The sequence below is a fragment of the Alternaria triticimaculans genome, assembly GCF_023758025.1.
Source record: "Alternaria triticimaculans strain BMP 0046 chromosome Unknown scaffold_3, whole genome shotgun sequence".
NCBI classification, from domain to species: domain Eukaryota; kingdom Fungi; phylum Ascomycota; class Dothideomycetes; order Pleosporales; family Pleosporaceae; genus Alternaria; species Alternaria triticimaculans.
In genome coordinates this window covers 1,311,717-1,334,128 of record NW_026055960.1, presented here as the reverse complement: position 1 = coordinate 1,334,128, position 22,412 = coordinate 1,311,717, and the positions used below count along the sequence as shown (strand labels likewise).

The 22,412-nt window shown below is 53.3% G+C and overlaps 8 protein-coding genes across 8 annotated transcripts; 5 read left to right on the top strand and 3 right to left on the bottom strand.

Annotated features, from left to right (window-relative positions):
- Positions 1 to 1,370: 1,370 nt before the first annotated feature.
- On the bottom strand, positions 1,371 to 3,328 carry J4E78_003133 (uncharacterized protein; the record flags this gene model as incomplete). Its single annotated transcript, XM_049363775.1, has 2 exons — positions 1,371 to 3,177; positions 3,225 to 3,328. 2 exons carry the CDS (start codon positions 3,326 to 3,328, stop codon positions 1,371 to 1,373), a joined length of 1,911 nt encoding a protein of 636 aa, XP_049224440.1.
- Positions 3,329 to 5,088: 1,760 nt separating this feature from the next.
- On the bottom strand, positions 5,089 to 8,741 carry J4E78_003132 (uncharacterized protein; the record flags this gene model as incomplete). Its single annotated transcript, XM_049363774.1, has 3 exons — positions 5,089 to 8,004; positions 8,055 to 8,263; positions 8,312 to 8,741. 3 exons carry the CDS (start codon positions 8,739 to 8,741, stop codon positions 5,089 to 5,091), a joined length of 3,555 nt encoding a protein of 1,184 aa, XP_049224439.1.
- Positions 8,742 to 9,114: 373 nt separating this feature from the next.
- Positions 9,115 to 10,232, bottom strand: J4E78_003131 (uncharacterized protein; the record flags this gene model as incomplete). The annotated part of the gene is made up of 2 exons (XM_049363773.1): positions 9,115 to 9,557; positions 9,608 to 10,232. The coding sequence occupies 2 exons, from the start codon at positions 10,230 to 10,232 to the stop codon at positions 9,115 to 9,117; spliced, it is 1,068 nt and encodes a 355-aa protein (XP_049224438.1).
- A 265-nt stretch (positions 10,233 to 10,497) lies between these two features.
- J4E78_003130 (uncharacterized protein) lies at positions 10,498 to 12,737 on the top strand (the record flags this gene model as incomplete). Its single annotated transcript, XM_049363772.1, has 4 exons — positions 10,498 to 10,826; positions 10,880 to 11,053; positions 11,102 to 12,509; positions 12,561 to 12,737. 4 exons carry the CDS (start codon positions 10,498 to 10,500, stop codon positions 12,735 to 12,737), a joined length of 2,088 nt encoding a protein of 695 aa, XP_049224437.1.
- Positions 12,738 to 13,606: 869 nt separating this feature from the next.
- J4E78_003129 (uncharacterized protein) lies at positions 13,607 to 14,262 on the top strand (the record flags this gene model as incomplete). Its single annotated transcript, XM_049363771.1, has 2 exons — positions 13,607 to 13,706; positions 14,138 to 14,262. The coding sequence occupies 2 exons, from the start codon at positions 13,607 to 13,609 to the stop codon at positions 14,260 to 14,262; spliced, it is 225 nt and encodes a 74-aa protein (XP_049224436.1).
- A 1,734-nt stretch (positions 14,263 to 15,996) lies between these two features.
- On the top strand, positions 15,997 to 16,928 carry J4E78_003128 (uncharacterized protein; the record flags this gene model as incomplete). Its single annotated transcript, XM_049363770.1, has 3 exons — positions 15,997 to 16,002; positions 16,152 to 16,420; positions 16,481 to 16,928. 3 exons carry the CDS (start codon positions 15,997 to 15,999, stop codon positions 16,926 to 16,928), a joined length of 723 nt encoding a protein of 240 aa, XP_049224435.1.
- A 620-nt stretch (positions 16,929 to 17,548) lies between these two features.
- CRP63 (60S ribosomal protein L32) lies at positions 17,549 to 18,264 on the top strand (the record flags this gene model as incomplete). The annotated part of the gene is made up of 6 exons (XM_049363769.1): positions 17,549 to 17,588; positions 17,647 to 17,688; positions 17,741 to 17,823; positions 17,929 to 18,001; positions 18,055 to 18,103; positions 18,156 to 18,264. 6 exons carry the CDS (start codon positions 17,549 to 17,551, stop codon positions 18,262 to 18,264), a joined length of 396 nt encoding a protein of 131 aa, XP_049224434.1.
- A 2,362-nt stretch (positions 18,265 to 20,626) lies between these two features.
- On the top strand, positions 20,627 to 21,529 carry J4E78_003126 (uncharacterized protein; the record flags this gene model as incomplete). Its single annotated transcript, XM_049363768.1, has 1 exon — positions 20,627 to 21,529. One exon carries the CDS (start codon positions 20,627 to 20,629, stop codon positions 21,527 to 21,529), a length of 903 nt encoding a protein of 300 aa, XP_049224433.1.
- Positions 21,530 to 22,412: the final 883 nt, after the last annotated feature.

Sequence of the window (22,412 nt, the reverse complement as noted above, 5' to 3'; positions counted from 1 at the left end):
ATTCGGCGAATTCTAGAGTACCCGGGGAAAGAAGAATTGATCGCATCTTTGACCTTCTTCTCATATGAAGTCATAGCATTGATCGCGTCGTTGATCTTCTTCTCAGGAAAAGTTACGAGACCAAAGAGTGTATCGTGTCTCTCTCGAACCGAGATAGGCCAGGATGTGTCAACCAACACCGAATCTCTATGCGAGTCCGTGTAGCTACCACTCAGTAAGGCGAACATATATAAGCATGTGATACCAAGATATACATGGTCGGCCTCAGGATGCGGTTGGTGTGGACTTGTGATACCTCGGTCGCGATAGCAATAGCCGAACTTATCGACATCCCATCTCCCCAGGGCTATGCCGAAAAGGACCGCGTAAACCAGATAGAGTATGCAAAATACGATAATCCATAGCGAATTGGATACAAGAGACACCATTCTCGGTAGCCGCTGTATCTGCAGAGGTTCCAGTTGGGTCTTGTTTCGAAGCCCATTTTCGCCGTCACCCTTTTGCGCCTTTCGAGAAATCCAGACAACGAACATCGAGGCGGTAAATGACACGCTGCCACTGTTCAGCCAGAGTAGCACAAGGGTTGGTACTAGCTTACGCGGTGAAGTTGACAGTATCGTACACTACATGTAGATGATAAAGACTTAGGCTGTTTCTCTGAACCATTGCAGCAATGAGAAGAGCAATGCCTACCCAGATCAGCGACTGCGCAGAAAAGGCAGCAGTGATAGGGGGTGTATACCGTTGAATAGCTGAACTTCGCTGATTGACTCAAGGACCTTCTCAGTAAGATAAAGCCTCTGTAAACGGACGAACCGCGTTCGTTTGACTTCCCATTCGTTATCAGTATCCTCGTCGCCCGAGGCATCGGGATGTAATGACTTGGCTTGCAGGGTTATGTAGTAGCCAATACCTGCGAATACCAAAGACAGGCCTGCTAGGATCGCAAAAGCTAAAATGATCTAAAATGATAGTCAGATCCGGCAGTATGTGCGTCGAAGATGAACTCGCCCCAACACCAGCGATATCAGGAATGGCATTTCCGATGTTCTCACTTTTGCAGTTCATAGCTAACAAGGCTGAGAAATAACGTGGAGGAGCCAAGCGGAATGTTGCGAAAGCCATCAGCCGGGCATCCTTGACCTTTTAAACATACCCAGTGCAGAGTAAGGAGAAGGCTCTGGGGTTCAGCTTTGGGGTCGGAGGCTGCAAGACGTGATTGGCAAGCAAGATAAGCAAGGACTCGTCAGCCCGCTGCCGAAAGCTGAATTGCGATGCAGCCTTCACAGACAGTCATGCAGATGCCAAAAGAACAAAAGGTTCGCGTTCTCATTGCCCATTCATGAATCATTACATACATCAATCACCCTCTACCAAACAACAGCCCTCCTCCTTCTCGTCGTCGCAGTACCCTGCCTCACCGCACTCTCTCCCTTCAAATCACTCACACACTTCAAGTTGTTCGGTCTCGCGGTATCCCTAGCACTGTATGTCCATTTACCTGGACTTCCGTTCACCGCTACCATAGTCCGCTTTATGGTACCGTTGAGAAGCAGCGTCATGACCTTGTTATCTCCGTTCTTCACATTCGAGGTACATGTCGCAGTGATGCTGCCGGATTGCTTAGACTCCCAGGTGTACGTGTCCAGCGTGACGGTGTCAGCCAAGGTGGGGTTGATCTTGACAGTGACGGTTGCCTTGCTGGTCTTTGTGGCGTCGGTCTTGGAGGTGACGGTGAGTTCGAAGGTAAAGGATGTCTCGGTTGTTACTTTGGGTGCGAGGAATGTGGCGCTGGGGCTGTTGGCGCTGGTGATGCTAACGGTCGCCGAGGAAGGCGCGGTCTTCGTCCAGCTGAAGTTCAGATCAGTGTCTTTGAGTCCCTCAGCGGTGTTGGAACCCAAGAGTGTTACACTAGTACCGACGCGCAGAGCAGACGCGAAGCTTGCGATGGAAGCAATTGGGGCAGTCTGTGGTGTAGCTGGCTCATCGGGGTTGGGCGAAGGGGTAGCTGAGGGAGTAGCTGAAGGGGTTGCGTTGGGGTCTGGGATGTCTGCGGGACTGCAGATCTTGGATGGCGATGGCGGGCTGGGACCTGGGAACGGTGACAGAGGTCCGTACTGTTTGCCATCAAGGAAGTCACCTTGAACCAATCCCCGGATATCGTTGAATGGGTAGGCTGGCGGATTGGTTCCAGGCACATCGACCTCAGGGAAGATCCATTCGCTAACAGCTGCAATGAATTGACCGGCCTTGATACCGTCCTTGGTCTCCTTCACTGGTGTGTTGGTCGTGATGCGGTACTCGCGGGTGAAGGGAGCTTGAGCTGGCGAAGCAATGCGAGCCTCCCATTTGCAACGAGTCTCCTGCTTTGGAGTGGCTGTACCGATGGAGCGATATGTCTCCTTGCCCGTGCAAGGGTCGACGTCAATAGCACTGATAGTGACTATAGCGCCGGAGCAGCTGGACAAGAAACCGATGACGCGGATATCGGCAAACTCCACATTCGGTGAGTTGTCAGGAACGCCAATGAGGAAGTCCTCAACGCGAATGTAATTGGGTACACTCTCGCTAGCTTGTGTCGTGATGTGCAAGCTGATGCACACTATCGACGAAGCGAGGATTTCATTGCCACCAACCTTGAGACCAGAGTACTCAATGAAGTCGCCGACCTTGAATGGAACCATGCTGAGTGGATCTTGGGGCGTGAACGACTGACTGTTGGGCCGATTCGAGCTTGAGCACTTGGCGGTGTTTCCAGAGTATGGAATACACATAGGAAATCCCGAGAACGATGTTACCGAAGGACTAGCTGTGTCGGCGATCCAGTATTTCTGAGAGTTGTACTGGGGTCCAAATAGGCCATCAGGGTCGTTGATTCGGACAGTTGGACCACTGGCGATCTGAAGCGTACCGTCATCGTTGATTGCCGAGATATATCCTTGGCTGCCTTCGAGACCGAAGCGTTGGGCGACTGAAACCTGTCCAGCAATAACTTTACCGCCCACAATGTTACCAACGACGGTAGTCTCGAACCCAAGGGCTCCTGCATCGCAGAGTTCTCGGAATGGTGCCCACACTACGGGGAACTGAACGATGAGATTCTGTGGCACTTCGATATTCCAGTTGTTGACTGAGATTGAACCACCGGAATTGTACTCCGTGCTCTTAGCATTGCAACTGCATTATGTTAGCACCAAATTCATATCCGAACATGACAGACGTACCCGTCCAGAGATCCAGTAACAGTGAACGGCTGGATGTTCGGAAGTTGAGCTAGACCCGTTGAGGCCAGCGCAAGGAAAGAGGCGAGCCTTGAAACGCGAGACATTTTTTATTGTCCAGTTTGATGAATTCTGTTGGAGGTCTGGTGTGAATGTAATCAGGGTGGGGAGATGGGCTGATTATATATGTGTCGTGGAGGCTACCTTCTCGCATCAAGTTGCAAGGTAGTCTTGCTTCTCGAAGTCGGACAGGGCGACATAATACTAGTGCACTAAAATGAATACTCTGAGCTTGTTAGCCTCAGTATCATGGAGATAGTCAAGCGAGTACTGGTCTCGAAGCCTGCCTGAAGCTCCAGCCAGATCACAGCTGCCTTTGTGACCAGTAACACATCGATGGCGTGCGCCGTCGATATTTCCAAGACGTTCGGCAAGAGTGTAGTAACATGGGGTGGGCTGCCACAAGATGTTTATTGCGGTGTAGTTCAAGGTGCCGGCGTACTGCTTGGACTTCCCCATCTAGAAGGACAAGGATCCTTTTCTCTTTCTCAGAGATATGATAGGCTTCCATATGACCTCTCGCTGGTTTAGTCGCCGCAAGACTACCAGAGACTGATCTCGACCTTCTCAGCCCTGCGTGGGCCATCGTACCCACATGGGGAAACCTGGGGTGCGGAAGCGGCTGACAACTGCCAAGACGAAGCTTCTCGTATCCAGATGTACGACTACCAAGATCTGGGTCGCCGATGGCTTGGATTGGGGTCTAGCGACCTGAGCTGGGATCTCCGCTGCCGACAAATTGCCGCATCTCTTGAATATAGTCGTGGTTTCCTGTACCACAGCTGCAGGAGTCATCTTGTAACTTCCCATATTCGTAAGATCAGTTGTACGCGCGAAGACATCAGAGGTGATGCAAAGCGTGAGGAAGGCGCGCGAAGTAACATGATCACAAAGTCAAGAAGCTGCTGACTGCATGCGCTGGCAAAGTCTTCAGCTACGAGCTTGTCGTGCCAAGAATGAGGCTTGCACTGTCTGATCTGCATGATGGACTATTTTGGTGTCTGTTAAGCTTCACAGCCTGCAGATCTGACAAGACGCGAGAGAAGGAATGCGAAAACTCCGACTTGCGAAAGACGAAACGGGAAGAGAGAAGCGATGAAGTAAAAGCGTGGCTGATCCAGAGCTACTCAGCTGGGTCTTCCTCGACGACGTCTGGCTTGGCACTGCATGTGCGGAGGCAGGGGCGGAGCGCTCGTATTGGCGCTACCCCCATTACGGACGCTCATGAGAAATATCAAATGCGCATTCGGATCAGTAGGGTTTCGTGGAGGCGACATCGCATTCTGCGGACTCACCGGACCAGAGGCGATCGTGGACGGGAGGTGGTGATGTTCCAGACTCCCGGCGTCGCTTAACCATGGAAGCTAAGGTTATGCGCGCCATTCACGTGGCCTGGGGCTGGAAGCACTGACATGCATCCCTAGGACTTGCGAGTGCGCAGTGGCCACTGGAGCATGAAGCGGCTCGTCAAAACTTCAGCCAGGCAGGCAGGCAGTCAATGGCTATCGTGCCATCACAAGTTTGCAAGATGAAGATCATTGTTCTAAACTATTTCATCGTGTCAAAGCGAAATGAAATCGTCCCTTGGAACTACGTACAGAGGAAGCGCCATAACCGCTGTAGTATTGGCTGGACGGCCTACCTAGGTATCATGGTAACGCCGGAGCGCCATGCTGCAGCCGTGATATACAGCAACAAATCGGTAAGAAACATCAGAGGACATGCCTCTGAACGTGCTTTGCCGTAAATGTGCGTAGAGAACGAACTTGAAGAGACGAAGTAAACAATCGTAGACCCACATTCATACTCAATCGCCGAGAATGCTCTCGTCGTCACCATTAAGTTCGGCATCCTCCTCGCCATTCGCAATTGGCTCCACACCGTTAGTCTGCTCGGCATCGCCATCAGCCATCTCTTCATCCTCAATCCCGTCACCAGGGACCTCCTGTTCGTGCTCCTGCTCTTCTTCTTCGTCGCTATCTAGCTCAACTACTTCTGCGCTCTTAGCCGATGTGGCATTCGGCTTCGCCGTCTTTGATATCTTCTTAGTGACTTTGCGCTGTTTGGAGGCATCGAGATGATTCACAACCTCTCTAAAGTTTGGTGTGAGCTTCAATCTGTTACGCTCGAGACGCTTGCGCACTGCGCCTGAACCATCGCTGTCGAGGGCCCCGGCATGTATTGCATGTACAATGCGCGCGCCGAACCGGCAAAACTGATCGTCTACCAGAAGAGCGCGCACTTTCTTTTCGGATACACCATGCTCGTCCGCAGCGTCTTCTTCGTCACTCTCAGGCTCGTCGTCCGGATCGATAGGCTCGTCGTCGATGTCTGGCTCTTCTAAGCGCTTGTGGGTGAGCTTAGCCAGATAGTTCTCCCAGGCCGTAAGGATCTGGAGAATGAGTTTCGTAGTGTTACCATCGATGTCGCGACAGAGAGCTTCCCAGTCGTCGTTGGCTGCATGTGAACCGCGACCCTGCGTCTTCTTGGGCGTCTTCACCATCCTTTCCTTCTTGACCCTAAGGTTGCAAAACATGGTGTGGATGTCTAGGAAAAGGTTTGTCGCGTTTAGTCGTACTTCGGATGTGCCTTTTCGACCCTCCATAATTTTCATCAGTGATGTGACGCAATTATCTCTTCGCTCGACCAAGGCCATGAGTTCGTCTTCAGGCATGCTGGTACCTTCTTCGACATGAATAGTGCAAGCCTTGCACTTCCACATGAAGTATCCGAACATTAAGTAGATTGCATGACTGACAAGAGTGTCGTCTGCCTCCTCAACTTCTCCGTCTGCCTCTTCGACCAGTACTCCGCGCTCGATTATCTGCAATACTGAGTCGACAGGTGGCGTATTCAGGGCGGCCTTCTTCCCCTTGCCTTTCGACTTCGCAGGAGTAACAATCTGTTCAAGCAGAGTAGCGTTCGAGACAACTGCTAGTTGCGACATCTTCAGTACGACATTTGATAGCCCACGAAGAACATTCTCATCAAGATTACCTCGCACGGACAAATCCTTGTCTCGTCGAAGCGCGTCGAACGTGTTAATCAGGTCATCCCAAAGCGCTTGCACCTTAAGATCCACGGTTTCTCGTAACTCTTCGCTCTCTTGGGCATGAAGTATAGACTTGATAGCTTCTCCAAGGACGCGCTCGTTGTGATGAGTGAGGAACTGTTTGTTGATGTCGTCAAGCAGTGTTATGAGAGCTGCATTCTGCCGTAATTCCTCGAATACGTCGAGGTTCAGCTCACGCTCCAACTGAAGACACAATGCTGCAGTTTCGGGTATAGCGCCAAACTTCTTCAGAAGCTGAGGAATGAGCAAGGAGAGTCGTCGAGCCATGTCGGACTGCTCTTCTTTATCGCTCTCGCGTTGCGTCTTGGTTTTTTTCTTATCCTTCTGCATGTCTGCGAAGCGCTGTAGCCGAATACGGACCGCAGCACTCAAAATGTCCAGGAGAACAGTCTCATGCTTCTCTTCGAGCCGACATGTTTGGCGAAGCATGATTTCGGGATCTTCGCTCTCGTCCTGCGCAGTCTGAGAATGGTCGTAGAGGAGATAGCCAGCTACAACCTCCCATGATCGGATTTCAGGAACAACGTCGTACAGCGCTTGAGCCGCGAGCGAGCAGCGGGTCTCAATTCCGTTGGCAATCAGCTCCAATTCTGTGCCAGGAGACATGCGTTGGATCTGTGAAGGGAGCTCAACCTCGTCTTCGTCGTATGAGAGCAGCTGATCGACGAGGCATTTCAATTTCAGCCATTCCAGTCGGGGGTTGTGGTATTCTTCCTCCTCTTCGTCGGCTGGCGCCAAGGCTTCATTGAGAGCTTCTTCGCCTCCCATGTCTTCTACGGTGGCCTCATATGCGGCGTTGACGTTCTCAGCGAAGAAGCCTACCACAGCCTTGCGGACCTTTGCATCGGAATCGAAGATGAGTTTACCGACGGAATCGATGTCATCAGGCTCCAGGAAGCCTGCCTCGCGAAGAATGTCGAGCAAGTCCACGGCTGCAGCACGCACATTGACCTCGGCGTCGTGCGTGGCCATCTCGACGATACGTGGTCGAAAGCGTTCCGTGAAGGTCTTCAGTCCAGCCAACTTACTCTCATCTTTGAAGAGCCGTGCGAGCTGGTGGAGAACCTCTATGCGTGTCGATGGATTTGGATCTGAGAGAACCCAGCCCAAGTAGCGAAGTTTCGTACCATCGAAGAACTTGTCGGGGTATGCGATGATCCAGTCTGCCAGCGCTACCACGCTGTCGACTCTAATCTTAGGATCCACGTCGCGATAACGATGGACATAGACTGCGGCGAACCAATCATCTAGCTGCCCTCCCACGAACTCTAGCTTCTGGTTGTACTCTCCTATCTCGTGGTCCGCCGCGGAGACACGTGCTTTGTTGACTCTAGACTTCTTGGCTTCCGCTTCGCTTTGACGAACGCGCTTTGCTGTGTTCTCGACGAGGTCGGCGGCAACTTGGGCTAGTGCAGTCGTGATGGCCAGCGAAGCAACCGTGCTCGTGTGACGGAAGGGACGGTTGCCGGTCGAGGACATGGCGCCTAGCCACACCGAGATGTTCTCGATAAGCTCTGCGCTCTCATACAGAAGGCCTGACTGCGCAGCGGTTTGTATGAGAGTGATGAAAAAGCCCTGTAGCGCGTTCCTGAAAGCATTGCCTCCGCCGTCTTTGGCCTTGGCGATCAGCGGGTACTCTGTGACTTCGTACTGCGATGTGTTAACAAGTGCAGAGTCGTGTGCGAACTGCCGCAGCCTACCTGCTGGAATTCTTCTTGAATCTCGGCTACACGGTTTGGCGCATTGTCTGGATCTGCTATGTCGTCTTCATTTATCCGCAGATCGCAGCCTGAAGCTTGCAGCACGAGGTTGACAATCTCAGCCACAGCTCTTGCTTCATGCTCGTTGAAGCGGGCGACCCATCGTGCAGCGACATCCTCGAGTCGGTCTCCGCTGGCGAATACATCGGCTGCCGCATGTTAGCTTGTGTGTGTTCCCGACGTACCCGCACACGTACCGTATAAGCCTTCAGTCTCATCGGGCAGCGCGCTCTTGCGCACAGGCGCCTTTCGCGGCCGCTTGGTAGCCGGTTTCTTGGTCGCATTGCTGGCGGGCCGAATCGCAAGACTGACACTCTCGCCGTTCGTCTTTGCCTTCTTGGATGCGGGTTTGCGCGCAGAAGCCTTGGCCTTGTTCCTGCGCCTGCGCTCTTTCAGTTCTTCCTCATCGGGCTCGTCTTCGCTGCTTTCCTCAGACTCATCGTCAGACGGCGGCTCTGTCGCGTCGACTCCGCTGTCGTTGTCATCGCCGCGCTTGCGCTTCGTGCTGCCGGTTGGACTTGCGCCCGGCGCGAATCTGGCTGGCCGCTTGGATACGCGTCCGGATTTACGTCGCGCGGCCGAAGATGCGACTTGATCAGTCCCCGGGGGTGATTCGGTCGCGCTCATGTTTTTTGCGCGCGATTGGCTCGTTGATGATTGTCGAGGTGGAGGTGGAAGTGCGCGGCGCGATCGGTACAGTTGAGGCGGGGACGGTGATGGGAGACGCGTTGTATGTCCGAGCACTTTTAGTGCAAGGTTGCGCGCACGTGCGTCTGACACTACGCCATCGACGTGTCGCCTTCACGCTCCGTCTCATCTGTGTGCACTTGTTGCCGCCCCTTTGTCAGTCAAATGTGAGATTCCCAGATGCATGTGCTTCACTTGGCAGGGAAACGATCTCGGTACGGGCAACCATCTGTTGCCTTGTCGGACGAGGTCGATTGGTCTATTATATACAGTGCTCATAGGGAAAATGTCAGTCTAGAATATTAACAACCGTTCAGGCAGCAGCCTTGACCGGCTCGCCCTCTTTGATGTCCAGCTTTTCAACACCCTCAACAAGCTCTGTTCCCCCGTTAGACGCGGTAGTGGTATTCTCGGCTGCTGCGGGCACTGCAGCCTCGCCCGCAGTCTTCTCTGCCGTCGCACTTCCAACACTAGGCTCGTCTCCTCCCCACAGGTAGATCTCGCTCTCTCCTATGATCTTGCCAGCCTTCTCCCATCGCTCTTTCCTCTGTTGTCTCCGCTCCGTGGAGATCTTCTCAAGCGCAGGCCAGTAGACGGAATGGTCGTACTTGAAGTCGACTTCACCGCCAGAGACTTTCATGAGCTGTGATGTGGGCACGTGGTTGGGTAGGGGCTCGTTCGACTTGATCTTGGACTTGGTGACGGGGTCGATAAAGGGGTTGATGAGCTTGAGGAAGGCATTGACATACCATGGGACTATTTGTGATGTCAGTAGTGCATACGTGTGGCATTGAAGTGGTCCTTACGATGTGTGAGCAATGCCCTACCAAGTCGCTCGGGGTAGTGGTTCTGCAAGATGTCAAGGACCTGTTTGGCGATGCCCATGCTAGGGGTGCCACCAGCTCCCGTGTTCCTGAAGTCGATCAACAGTGCCAGACTCTCCTGGCCAGGCGGGTGCAAGTCTATGGTGCGCTCCAGCATGTAGACCAAGTGCTCTACCCGCTTGGGTGTCTCCTTGGTGTTCTGGTTCTGCGGCAGCAGGTACAGACACGGCCTTCCCTCGTTGTCGAAACCAAGCAAGACCTGCTTGCCGGTTTCGTTCTCCTCTGAGATGTACTCGGCAGTGAAGCGGTCGGTGCCGTACTCACGACGCCATACCAGCGTCGAGCGCAGGCGCTGTATCGCTTGGGGAAGGTTCCACTTGGTGGCACGCAGGTATCGGAGGAGGCATTCGCGAGTGAGCCACATGCGCTCATCGTCGCTGATTGGTGCGGTCTCGGCAGTCTTTGCAGAGGTGGTGGGCAGCGTTTCCCATGTGCGGACATCGGCGAGAAGCTCGTCGTATTTGGTTTGCTGCTCGGCGGTCAAGGCAGGGGCAGCGGCGGGCTTGCAGCCGGGTGCAGGCTCCGCAAAGGGGCCAATTGCAGACATTATGTTCAGTGTGTAGATGATCAGCCCAAGTTGGTCTCGTCTACCGTTCTTGTTCAAGTATCTTGGGTGAAGTCCTTGTTGCCGTGTTGGCGTTGGTGTCAGCCTTGGGCAACTTTTTGGGAAGCATGGCGGTCCCTGCATGCACGTCGATCGCCCTAGGCCGCCTCCATGCTAGCCCCACCGACACGCGCGACGCGTCTTCGGAGTTCGCACGCGCAAAGTGCTCTCCCGGCCATCACCCCGAATACTCACAGTCACACACAACATGGACGACCTTACGACCGAACTCACCGAGCGCTTCGAGCGCTACTGCGACACCAAGGATGACCAATTCCCCGCCGATGTCCTCGCTGAACTGCAGTCAATGTCACGGCTGTATTCTATCTCGCCCGAGGAGCTGGATTTCAAATGGCAGGCATACAACATGAAGATGGGCGGAGAAGAGAGCAAGATGGACGTCAAGACGGCACGAGACTTCAAAAAGACGATACAAGATGCATTGGAGCGCGAGAGCAGAGGGAAGGCCCAGCAGAGAAACGAAGTCAAGCGGGGCCAGCCAACACCACGAGCAAAGGGTGGGGACATGTATGACATGTATGTTTAAACAGTGGAAAGACATCTAGGACATTGTCATTGACTGGACGCAGACTAGAAGGACTCGTGCCGGGTACCCCACGTCAAAGCACAACGAACGGCGCCAATGGCAGTACAATAAAGCGCAAAGCCAACTTCCAGACACCGGGAGGCAAGGCCACCAAGGCTCACGAGATGAGTTCGCCCGGAGGATTCATGACACCGAAGGCTGAAGCCCCAGGTGGTCCGTATGTATACTGGGTGCACACCGCAGACATGCTCTAACGTCCACTCAGTGTCTTTGACTTCGCTTCCCGAACGAACGCAAACGACATCACCGAACAATTCATGCAAAGCGAAATTGCCATCCCGGAGCCGCCATCAGAAGAACCGAAAGAACCTCGCATTAAACTCAAGGCGAATACGGACATGTCCAAGTTCTCGTACCGCACCATGGCCATGAAGCTCTCTGAAGCGTCTGAAGTCTTGGATGATCGGATTGACGAGTTCCGTGACCTACTCAGGGACACAACGGGTCTGGACGAAAGCGCCTTCGGCAACCCCAATTACCCGTCACCGAGTGAGATCATTGCAGTCGGAAGAATTGCAAGCGACACAAGCGAAGGCAAACTCAACACGGCATCACTTGTCCTTGAAGGCTCGCGAAGACATGGCTCAGGCCGACGTGTACCGCTGAACGTAGAGGGGCTATCGTCGTATGACTTCTTTCCCGGCCAGATTGTTGCTCTGCGTGGTACCAACGCTTCGGGTGACTCATTCGTAGTATCGGAAGTCCTATCACTTCCACTGCTGAATCCGCCTGCTACAAGACCCGAAGAATTGGATGCCATTAACGCGAGATATCTCGACACGCCCGATTCCGATCCGGAGAATGTCCGACCTCTCACCATCATGATCGCGTCCGGACCTTACACGACCGACCAGAATCTCGACTTTGCCCCATTACACACCTTCCTTGACAATGCTGCTGAAGCATACGCGGACTCTATCATCCTAGTGGGCCCATTCCTCGACGCAGAACATCCTCAAATTCGGTCAGGAGACTTCGATGCTCCGCCAAATGTAAGCCCAGATCAGGCTACCATGACTGATCTGTTCAGACACCATGTCTCGAGCGCCATCCAAAGCTTCAACAAACGCGTACCAACATGTAATGTTCTTCTGGTCCCCAGCTTACGAGACGCGCATCACCACCATGCTGCGTTTCCGCAGGATAAGTTCATCAAAAAAGAGCTTAGCCTGGGCGCTGCAGGAAAGATGGTCCAATGCGTGACCAACCCAATGACTGTCAGCATGAATGAAATGACCGTGGGCATGTCGTCGATCGATATCTTGGATATGCTACGTAGGGAAGAGCTGGCAGGCGGCAAGGCACGAAGTACGAATATCTATGAACGGTGCGCTCGAAACGTCCTCGAGCAGCGGAGTTTCTTGCCAATTTTCCCGCCAACTGGAAGAGAAAAGCAGCAATTCATGCCCGCGCCAATCGAGGAGAAGGTCATGAAGAATGAGGCACGGAACAGTGAGCGGAAAGAGGGTGAAGAGCTGGAGGAGGAACAGTCACCCAGCCCATTTCTTCCGTTGGGTACCATGCTCGATACGAGCTATCTCAAATTGGGCGAAATGCTGAATGTACGGCCTGACATACTCATAACTCCCAGCGTGCTTCAAGGCACAGTCAAGGTATGCTAAGATGGCTCGCCCACTAGAGAGCGATATACTAACCCTGACCAGGTCGTGGAGTCTGTACTGGTCGTCAACCCTGGCACTTTAGCTAAACGGCGCGCGGCAGGGACATATGCCCGCGTCATAATACAACCAGCTGTCGTCAGTGACGCAGAAAGGGAGAAAGGGGTTGCAGTCGCGCACAAGCTCTGGGAACGGACGCGTGTTGACATTGTGAAGATATAGGCGTTGGATGTTTGTCATAGGTAAACCCTGGAGTTGAGTATCAGAGATGTGTTTGGCGTTCCCCCGTGGCAATGGGCATGAAACCATTACTATCAGGTGCAGCTCAGCGTGTGGTGTTCGTGATGACCATGTAGGAGGCAGTCGCAAACACTGGCTGTATACTAAGAGATAATTAAAGAAGAGACTAAGCTGGTGCGCTGCAGTCGGTCTACTTTAGTATGAACCTCAACAGGAACAAGTTTTAAGGCGATGTAGGCTTCTACTACATTGTCTTCTACTATCCTCTAGTGCGTGATCAGCATTTTCCTTGGACACATCGCACAATTGGTACCGGATCTGATCGCGGAAGTTGGGATGGTAGGTGCATAGTTACCGTTGAGAAGTGCATGTTTGCCCTAGGCAGACGGCGAACACATGATGCCGCGTCACTTTTGCGACGCGACTAGTAGGTCGACAAACCGATGTTGCTCCATGTCACTTCGTCGCGCCTCCTTTGCGCATGCACTCCTGAACTTGGTTGGACCCGCAGCTTAACCAAAGGTCACCATAGGTTTTCTGCATTGCACATTCACTGCGAGCATTTTGCCCGCGCCTGTATTAGGAAGGCACTAGCTACCCGCGCACGTCAGCAATATTTACCAGTGAGAGCAAGCGGACTGGTAATGGTCTTTTGCGACCTGCTCCGTCGGTTTCCTTGCTGTAGCAGCAAGCGCACAGGTATTAAGGAGACGCACGAGCTTCCTCGTCGACCAGAGCAAAGTTCGCCTGTCCCCAGCATCCCAGATCACAGTCCTCAACACCACGCTGAATCGCCTCAACGTCCACGCGACTCCCTCGACGGTACTCAAGAAGACGACTCCGCATCCTCCATGCCGCCCAAGCGCAAAAACACAGACAACGCCGCCGCTATGGACCGTCCAGAAAGGAAGACCAAGGCTCCCAAAAAAGGAGCAAAAGCAGCCCCCGAAGGTAAGTCGACGGTTTCCTCCTCCCATTCATGATTATCCGTCATTGGTTTGGCGGCGATGCATGTCAAGCTCGAAAGATGCAAGGCTAGCTTGTCGCCGCGGCCTTAATTCCGGGGCTTGGGTGCACGAGCAAGGGTTGAGTCGACTCGGCGGGGTCGGCCCTACAATTGCTGCCTCGTCGGTGCGTCACAGCTCGCCCAAGTATCGCCAACTCTGTCTATTGTCCACCACGGTTCGGCGACCAAGACGCGCACCCAATCTGTGAATTCACTTTGCGCGATTCTTTGTCTCTCAACACTGCACCCATTCTCTATCACCAAATTCTGCGCACCGGCTTGCGCCCTCCACCCCTCCACCCCGCCGCTTCCTCACATCGAGCTCGCAATCAATAGCTGGAGTTCGATACAAGGCGCTAATACAATATGCCTACAGTATACACTGCTCAGCAGAAAGCTGCAATCCAGCAGTTCATCAGCTTTACTCAACTTGACAAGTCCACCGCGGTCAGGGCACTCAAAAGCCATGGCTGGGATGCACAGAACGCCGTGAACGCGTAAGTACAGCTTTTCCTTTGTTTTTCATATATACAGTACACGTTTGTTGCATGCTTGTTATATCTACGCACGCATCGCGCCATCCATTCCAATCGACGCAGCGACCGACCGACCGAGCAACCACCCGACTGGCACCCGAACACAAGACGGACATACTTGCGGATACATATCTGGGAAGGGGCAACACGATACTTCTGGGAGCTGTGATAGTACCATGTCACGGACAAGGAAGCACGAAGGATCAAGTCGCGCAAGAAGCTGCAAGTCATAGTGACAGATCGAGTTCAAAGCAGCTGCGGTCTGCGGGCACACGCACCTGTGACTTCCAAGAACACAACGCCATTGTAAAGCTCCTGCACTTACAGTCCAACATGGTCTTACTTCGTCCCGTTCGAGGCGCTGGTACAATAGCACGCCTTCTCCTGCGGCATTTTCTCATCCACAAGAAAGCCCTCAACAAGCCTCCCTCGGTGCACTCGTCCAAACACACGCCACATTCGCTCGTCAGGTCAGATCAGTCGTGTGCTATCTCCGCAGCCCGTCATGTTCGGTTCCTCACAGGACAGGGCTAGGCAGCTAGCCGGGCGTAATCGACGAGAACGCATCAGTTCCATCAGCTCATGCTCTAGCTCTCGATCTATGAGCCTTTCAAGTCGAACTTCTCATCTGAGGGATATCCAACCCGCTCAAGTACACGCAGTCAGCACAATCAACACCGTCGACGACGAACGCATCTTTTCTGGCAACACCGCTACTTCCTCCGATTCCACCGCGTCCAGTATCGAGACCTACACAGTCAAGGGAGCTTTCCAACCGCTTTCCGTACCACACCTGGTGGAGGGTCTGGACTGTTTACAAACGGAGCAACATCGAGTCCAAGCGGAACACCTAAGCCGCGTGCTACACAGCAGTCTCAGTCTTACCAACGTTACCAACGCACCCGAAAGTCAGTTCGCACTAGCCCGTCATGTACGATACGGCAGTCTGGGAACAGACTCGGTCATTCTACAACATCCGCGCAGTATCACGGCCCCCCTTCCAACTACATCCTTGCCGCAAACTACACTTGAGGACTTACTGGTGCTCTTGCACACCACTACTGCGCCTCCACTCCGCACTTCCGTCTCTGATCATCACCTAGGATCAGAACCGATTGTGTCGTTGCGCGGTGGTTCTGGCATCGACGTTGGCTCTGATAATCATAGCAACGACTACAGCGAGCATGACATCTCAGGAAGACGCAGCCCCCAAGTTTCAGGGACTCCGAAACAAGATGAGACCTGGACTCTCAGAAGCCATCTCTTAAAATGCACGGGTCCCATGGACTTTGCTTCATATGTGCACTCCGTCCAACAAGAGACTCGTCGGTACGAGTCCCTGGGAATACCCCAAATGTGGCTGAGGATGCAACCGGTCTATTTGCATTTGCCCATAACCGTAGGCGTACACTACAACATCTTTCTCCAATCACTCCACCCTGGAGTTCGGAGTGATCTCGCCAAGTTCTTCGGCCTTCTCCCATTGATCCACCACAAAACGTTCTCGGATTACCTTTTCGACAAATGGAAGTTGACGCGCCTGGAATTCTTTCATCGTTTGGGACCTGTTGGCAGGGCCAGATTCTGCAACGTCATCGTCGAAAGAATGAGTTTGGTGACAGGGGCTGAGGAATTGCCCGTGCTGAGCGATGCCACGTCATCGCCCATCGACACAGCGGCTATGTTCATGACTGCGAAAATGTCGGTGCAGCTCAACCCTCCCACATTACTGAAGAATTATCAGTATCGCGTGTACCTTTACGATGTGCCTGGATTCCAAGTCACTAACGACGAGCTTTTCGTATACAACTGCCAACTGGCAACTCATTAGATACATTGACAAAGACTGACAAGTCACGCAGTTACTACAGCAGCAGCAACAGCGGCGGTTCCCAAGGCTCATCTGCGATGAAGACCAATCTCAACAAGCTGTTCGATCGGTACCAAGAGGCTGGTGCACCAGACAAAGACATCGTCGGAGTAGAGGGCACGATGCGGTATTTCGACGACACTGGCGTCGATGCCGAGGGCCTAGATGCGTTGGCGGCTCTTGAAATCGTCCAGGCCCCTACCATGGGCGAGATGAGCCGCGATGGCTTCGTCAAGGGTTGGTTGGAGCGCCAGTAAGTGCCACTATTTTTCAGGTTGTCTTCGAGGTCGTTTAGAACCTAACCCAAATGCAGCTGCGAGACCATCGACAAGCAGAAGTCGTATCTCAAGATTCTCAAGAGCGAGCTCTCGGGCAACAAAGACGTCTTCACCCGGGTGTACAAGTACACATTCACCATCGCCAAGACTGCGGACCAGAGGGCTGTTCCACTTGAGATGGCCACAGTGTACTGGGAGTTGCTCTTCAGTTCGCCCTTGTCTGCTGTTCAGTGGTCAAGTCCCAACACTCCGTGGCTTACTTGGTGGACTGAATTCCTCAACACGTCGTGGAAGAAGAGCGTCAACAAGGACATGTGGAACGAGACACTCAAGTTCGCGCAACTCTCGCTGGAAGACGAGACTATGGGCTTCTGGAACGAGGAGTCTTCATGGCCGTCTGTCATTGACGACTTTGTCGAGTTTGTCAAGAAGGAGAAGCGGGGTGACACCGGGGAGCAACCGATGGACGAAGACTACTATTGATCTGGGTCAAGACGGTCTATGAAACTAGCGGGGAGTTATGGTAGAGGATATGCTTTGCTGCTATAGCAGCTGGCGGCGTTTTGCTCATCAGAAGGCGGGTTTACTTGATGCATGTTACGAGATTCACGGGAGCATTCCATACCATGGCCAAATTTACAGCACTTTGAGCATCTTCTAGTAAATAGACTAGCTCAGCATGATACATCACCGTGCGCTATCTATTTTATTTCGTTTGTGCTGCGTGATTACACAGTGGAACAAGTGACCGTCGACAGCAGCGCGGAGCAGGCAAAGAAACAAGATGCTGCTAAGTATAAGATGCGCGCAGGTCGTTGAGTTGGGTCTGAAGATATTTGCATTGCTGCCGCGGACACTGTACATAACCACTGTTTGTCGCGTCCGTTGTTGTCCGGCGAGGAAGGTTGGTGGTGGTCGCTGCGCTCTTGGTGTGGCTAGGGCCAGCGTAAGCGAGGTGCCACTAGCGTGTCCACTGAGCTGCGGCGCCTTCGCAAAATCCATCAACGCCAACTTTTGACGACACCACATCGACAACTAACCACACAGCAGTCAAAGTGCGTATACCGAGGCGGACTGCTGTTACTGTACTAACGATATCCCAGATGGTCGCCGCTAAGAAGCATGTCCCGATCGTCAAGAAGCGTACGCCGAATCTGCCTCCATGACCTGGAAAACTCGCGACTGACGTATCCGTTTACAGACCGCAAGCGCTTCAACCGCCACCAGTCGGACCGCTTTATGTGTAAGAGACACCGGAGCTGGGAGTGAAGGAATTGGCATCTGACACTGGACAGGCGTCGACCCCTCATGGCGCAAGCCTAAGGGTATCGACAACCGCGTCCGCAGGCGGTTCAAGGGCCAGGCTGCTATGCCCAAGGTACGGACTACCAACTACCCGGACGGAGGAAGAATCTTGTCACCGAGAGGACACTGAGCGGACACGGAATGCTTGATGGACCAGGGCTGACGGAACGCCTCACAGATCGGATACGGCTCCAACAGGAAGACCCGCCACATGATGCCCAGCGGCCACAAGGCTTTCGTCGTCAACAACGGTATGCTACCCATCGAGTTCGACACCACCCCAGGATCCCGCTAACGGATGCAGTCTCCGATGTTGACCTCCTCCTCATGCACAACCAGACCTTCGCCGCAGAGTACGTTCGCCAGCTTCCGTTCCACCATCCTACATACTAATGAATCCTTCAGGATCGCCCACGCTGTATCAGCACGAAAGCGCATCGAAATCATCGCCAGGGCGAAGCAGATCGGTGTCAAGGTTACCAACGGCAAGGCCCGCGTCAAGACCGAGTCGTAGATGGGTGCGGATGTTCACTTTGGGGCGGGGCATACAAGGCGTCTCTCTGATTAGTTATGATCTCAATGGGAAGGCTTTTCATCCTCTTCGGCTCACGGTACCCTTCGATACGGTATGGGGAGAGGCATGCACTTCAAAAAGCATTGCGACATGTTACTGCGGAATGACCAAAGATATCAAGGGACAGGAGCAGTAGGAATGCAATGAAAAAACGAGCCAAATCAGGATCTCCTCGATGACGCAGGATGTGATGCTTTTTGATCTTAGACTAACTGCAGAGCCGCTTTGATTTCGCAACCCAAACTGCCGGCCGCGCAGAACAAACGTGTGTGTTGCGGTATCGTCCGTAGAGTGCCTTGGACGCTGCATGTACTCTGCGCCAAGCATCGAATGCGCATCAATCAGGCTGATCTTCTTCACATGCCACAGATCAAGTCATGGCTATCAAGATGACGACTAGAGCTTGCGGCAAAATATGCCGCGCCGGTTGTTGCTCAGCGTTGCGAGCTCTACTTCTTTCAGCTAATGATACTGCATCCACGGTGTTGGAGTGGGTTGCAGAAGCCTTTTACCGGCGACCAGTATACCTTGACGTCGACTTCGCATTCATGTCATCGACAAGCAACATCGAACCTGCATGCTAGCACTATGCAGATGCCTGTTGGATGAAGTACTACCGGTTATTTTGGTCAATTGCTTGAGCTGCCTAAGCATCAACATGGCTGACGGGCATGTTTCCGGATGCGCACACCAACTCAGCGCGTCGCCTGCTCGGAAGATGCGCAGCCGCAAGCCATGTCCACTCCTCAACCTACTCACCGCCATCAGATTGATGAGTGAACTCGACGCACATTGATAAGGAGTCTGATAGTAAAGCCGTATGACCAGCCGTACGAGTCACAAAGGGGCAGCGCAAGAGCCATGGTTGCTTCTTGGCGCCGTCGCACGTACGCTGGGTGCAGCCGCGTAGGAGCAAGTGAGGCGCCGCGTGGGCTCAAAGGAAGGCCGGTATTTGTCGCGTGGCAGCGGGCGTTGTAGGCAGGGTTTTGGCTGTCTATTTGCTTGTCTGGCATGGGTGTGGAGATGGAATGTTTCACGACGTTGGAGAATCGGAGCGAATGTTGCAAGTACGGGGAAGGCGATCTGAGGAAGGTTGAATTGCGCAGGCTGGCGCTTACTCTGCTTTGACGCACGCATCAGATTGTCGAAACATGCAAGCTGCTTAGAAGAATGCTCTTTGTTGCTTCAGGCGATCCGGGGCTCCGAGTCCGTTGTTTTGTCATGGTTCCTGGTGCTGGTGCTGGTTCCATCGACGGCGGACATGTTGAGCGCCTCGCTACCGGCTGCGCTTACGGAAGTTCCGCGCACGATCTAGCAACGCCTGTCGGTCCACTCAGTCCCTTTCGCATCCGCACACCTCAACCCAGCATCACACCGCTCTGAAGCTGCCCTCAGTCTGTGCCTGCCCTTGCAATTTCACACTCCCAGGCGACTGCTGGACAATCGACCTGGCTGCGTCGCGTTATCTGGCATTATCTGTCCACGCGTGGCTGGCACCCCAGGTGATTGGCCCAGGGCGGCACTCTATCAACGCATGTGGGTTGCTGCGAGGGAGGCACGAATGCGGAGCCTGGCATGCCACCACGACAATCAGCGGATCCGTGGGCGCGCGACAGGAAAGAACCGGGAACGTGTACCGCTGAGAAGAGCTGATTGAGGCAGTGTGTCATGACGAATTTCTGATGAGGCCTGTTTTACTGAGGGTCCGATACGCTCGGGGGCGACGTGCGAGGACTCGGTGCTCACGTTGGCATTGGCCTTAGATGTCTGACTATTGCTACCCGGTACATGGTCCACACTTGTACCCACGGTAGGTCGAAGCGCATCCCAATTTCCTTCCGTCAGCCTGGGAAAGATTTTCAGACCCAGCACTAAATTAGCTCCCGTCTTTTAAATATTTCGACACCCCAGCGTCTTTGTTTCGAGATTCCTCCTTTCACGCGCACTCAGTGAACCACGCTCGTCGAAGGCTTGCCTCGCTCCTCATAGCGACACAGTCGTGCACCTGCACGCAGTGACCGGCGGTCTTCGGCTAGTCACTTTCACAACACACTTCTGAAGTACCGGATTTCCATACCTCGTCTACCAACTCGCCTCTGTTCAAGCGGAACCTCGCAGCATCCAACGTTGCCACTGACGATCACAACCACGTGCTTTACCCGACGGCAGACTTTGCTTCAAGAACTTTCCGGAGTACTTGCCACCCCCGGAATCTCAGACCCACCACCACTGCCGACTGTCCCCGGAGGACATCACCGACAGTGACCAGAGGAATTTATTCAAACATTCCAAAACCATCGACATGGCGCCCAACCTCTTTATAGCCACTCAAAAGGCCTTTGCGCCCCACAAGTGGTTCAAGTCGAACAAGGCAGAGCAGTCATCCAAGGTCGTTGAAGAGTGGACCAGCCCAGTACCCGGCCAGTACGAGAGTATCCCCGGACGAGGCTGGTTTCTGATCGCAACTCTCAAGGACGATTCCAAGCCAGAAGGCCACCCCAGTTCATATATCAAGTCATCAACTGGCAGAGTGTACGTTCCCCTGGACCGTCCTGTTCCCCTGAAATACTCCCATGCCATCGGTCGTTATTTCCTAGAGCCCGAGTTCAACAAGCGCAAGAAGACTGTCATGATCAAGAACGACAAAGGCAAAGAAGTACAAGCAGGCTTCTTCCGGGTCGACGACGTGGCTTGGGTCAAGTGCTGGGACGAACACGACACCTTCATTCCTGGGAACGCAAATGGCGCTGCGGGCTATCAACGTTGGGTCTTCGATCAGCAAACACAGCAATTCCGTCACATGATCAAGCGCGACGATCCCAACTATGTTCGGTCCCGAAAGAACTCTCCCGCTCGCGATGCCGACAACCGCAGCCAAGAGTCAGTCAGCACCGAGTATCGCACTAGCCGTCCTGGTAGCACCAAGAACGGCTTCAGCGTTGCTAGCACAAGGGCCAACAGCTTCCGCTACCAGCCTCCGACTCCTACGTCAAACCCGACTAGCCAACGCCCTTCAAGACAGAGCAGTCCCAAGCGCAGCGACAGCATACCTCTTGAAGAAGCCAAAATTGCCCTCAGACGTTTGGCTAGGGAGCACGAGGAAGCCGCAGCTGCGTTGGCTCGATCTCGCATGAAGCGCACCGACTCCAAAGGTCGCGTGGAGCAGATTGAGCGCGGTCGTGTTTCCGAACGGGTTGGTAACTAAAAGTGTTTTACATTGGGCGTTCGGCACAGCGACATGATGGCGCCCGGCTATTCTGCGACATGGAGCTTGGCATTCAACACGTGGTGGTACCGACTTCACGGTGCTACGACTCCCCTTTACAATCTTGTAATCTTTCTAGAGTCATGATTTCCTTTTCACGGCCTGAGGTTCAACGTGTTCAGTTCATTAGCGATTATCGGTCCTTGTACGGCTGAAGGCCGAGTGGAGTTCAGTTTAGGTTTCGTTTTAGACTTTTGGCGCTTCACTTCTTCTTCTGTACGGCGCATTACTACAAGGGCATCATGCACGGTATACCCAGATATGGTTTAAGCCCTTCGCGGCTCTGTTGTCAAGCTTCATAGACATTGTTTTGTAGGTCCAACGTGGCGAATGTATCATCTTCTCATGCGTTCGCAATGCTGTTTGCGCCTTTCATCCACGTCATTAGACATTCGCAGCTGTTGTATACCCCTTGTTAGCTGTTGGTTCCTACGTGTAGAACGGTATCATAATCTTTGCGCGTGCTGTGTGCTGAGCGCATTCACCTTCGCCTCTTTCTTTAGTGTACCAGCATCAAATCTAGCTATTCTGTCACGGCGACGACACTTCAATACTGCGAGTCGCTTCACGCATACCGCGCAACTTCACGCAGAATTCCTTCCTTGAAGCAACTGTCGCATCTCCAGCTCTTTTCCTCTACATAAAGTACGCTGTTTCCGCAATTTGTCCTTGTACCCTTCTAGTGTCACGATATTGATTTGAATCTCTTGACAACTACAATATCAGCATTCCCGCTTACTATCATCTGCTAAATCCAGGCCCTTCCGCAACCAAGCAAGCCTCCTAAATTTCTCTGAGAATCAAGATACGACTACTGCTGGAA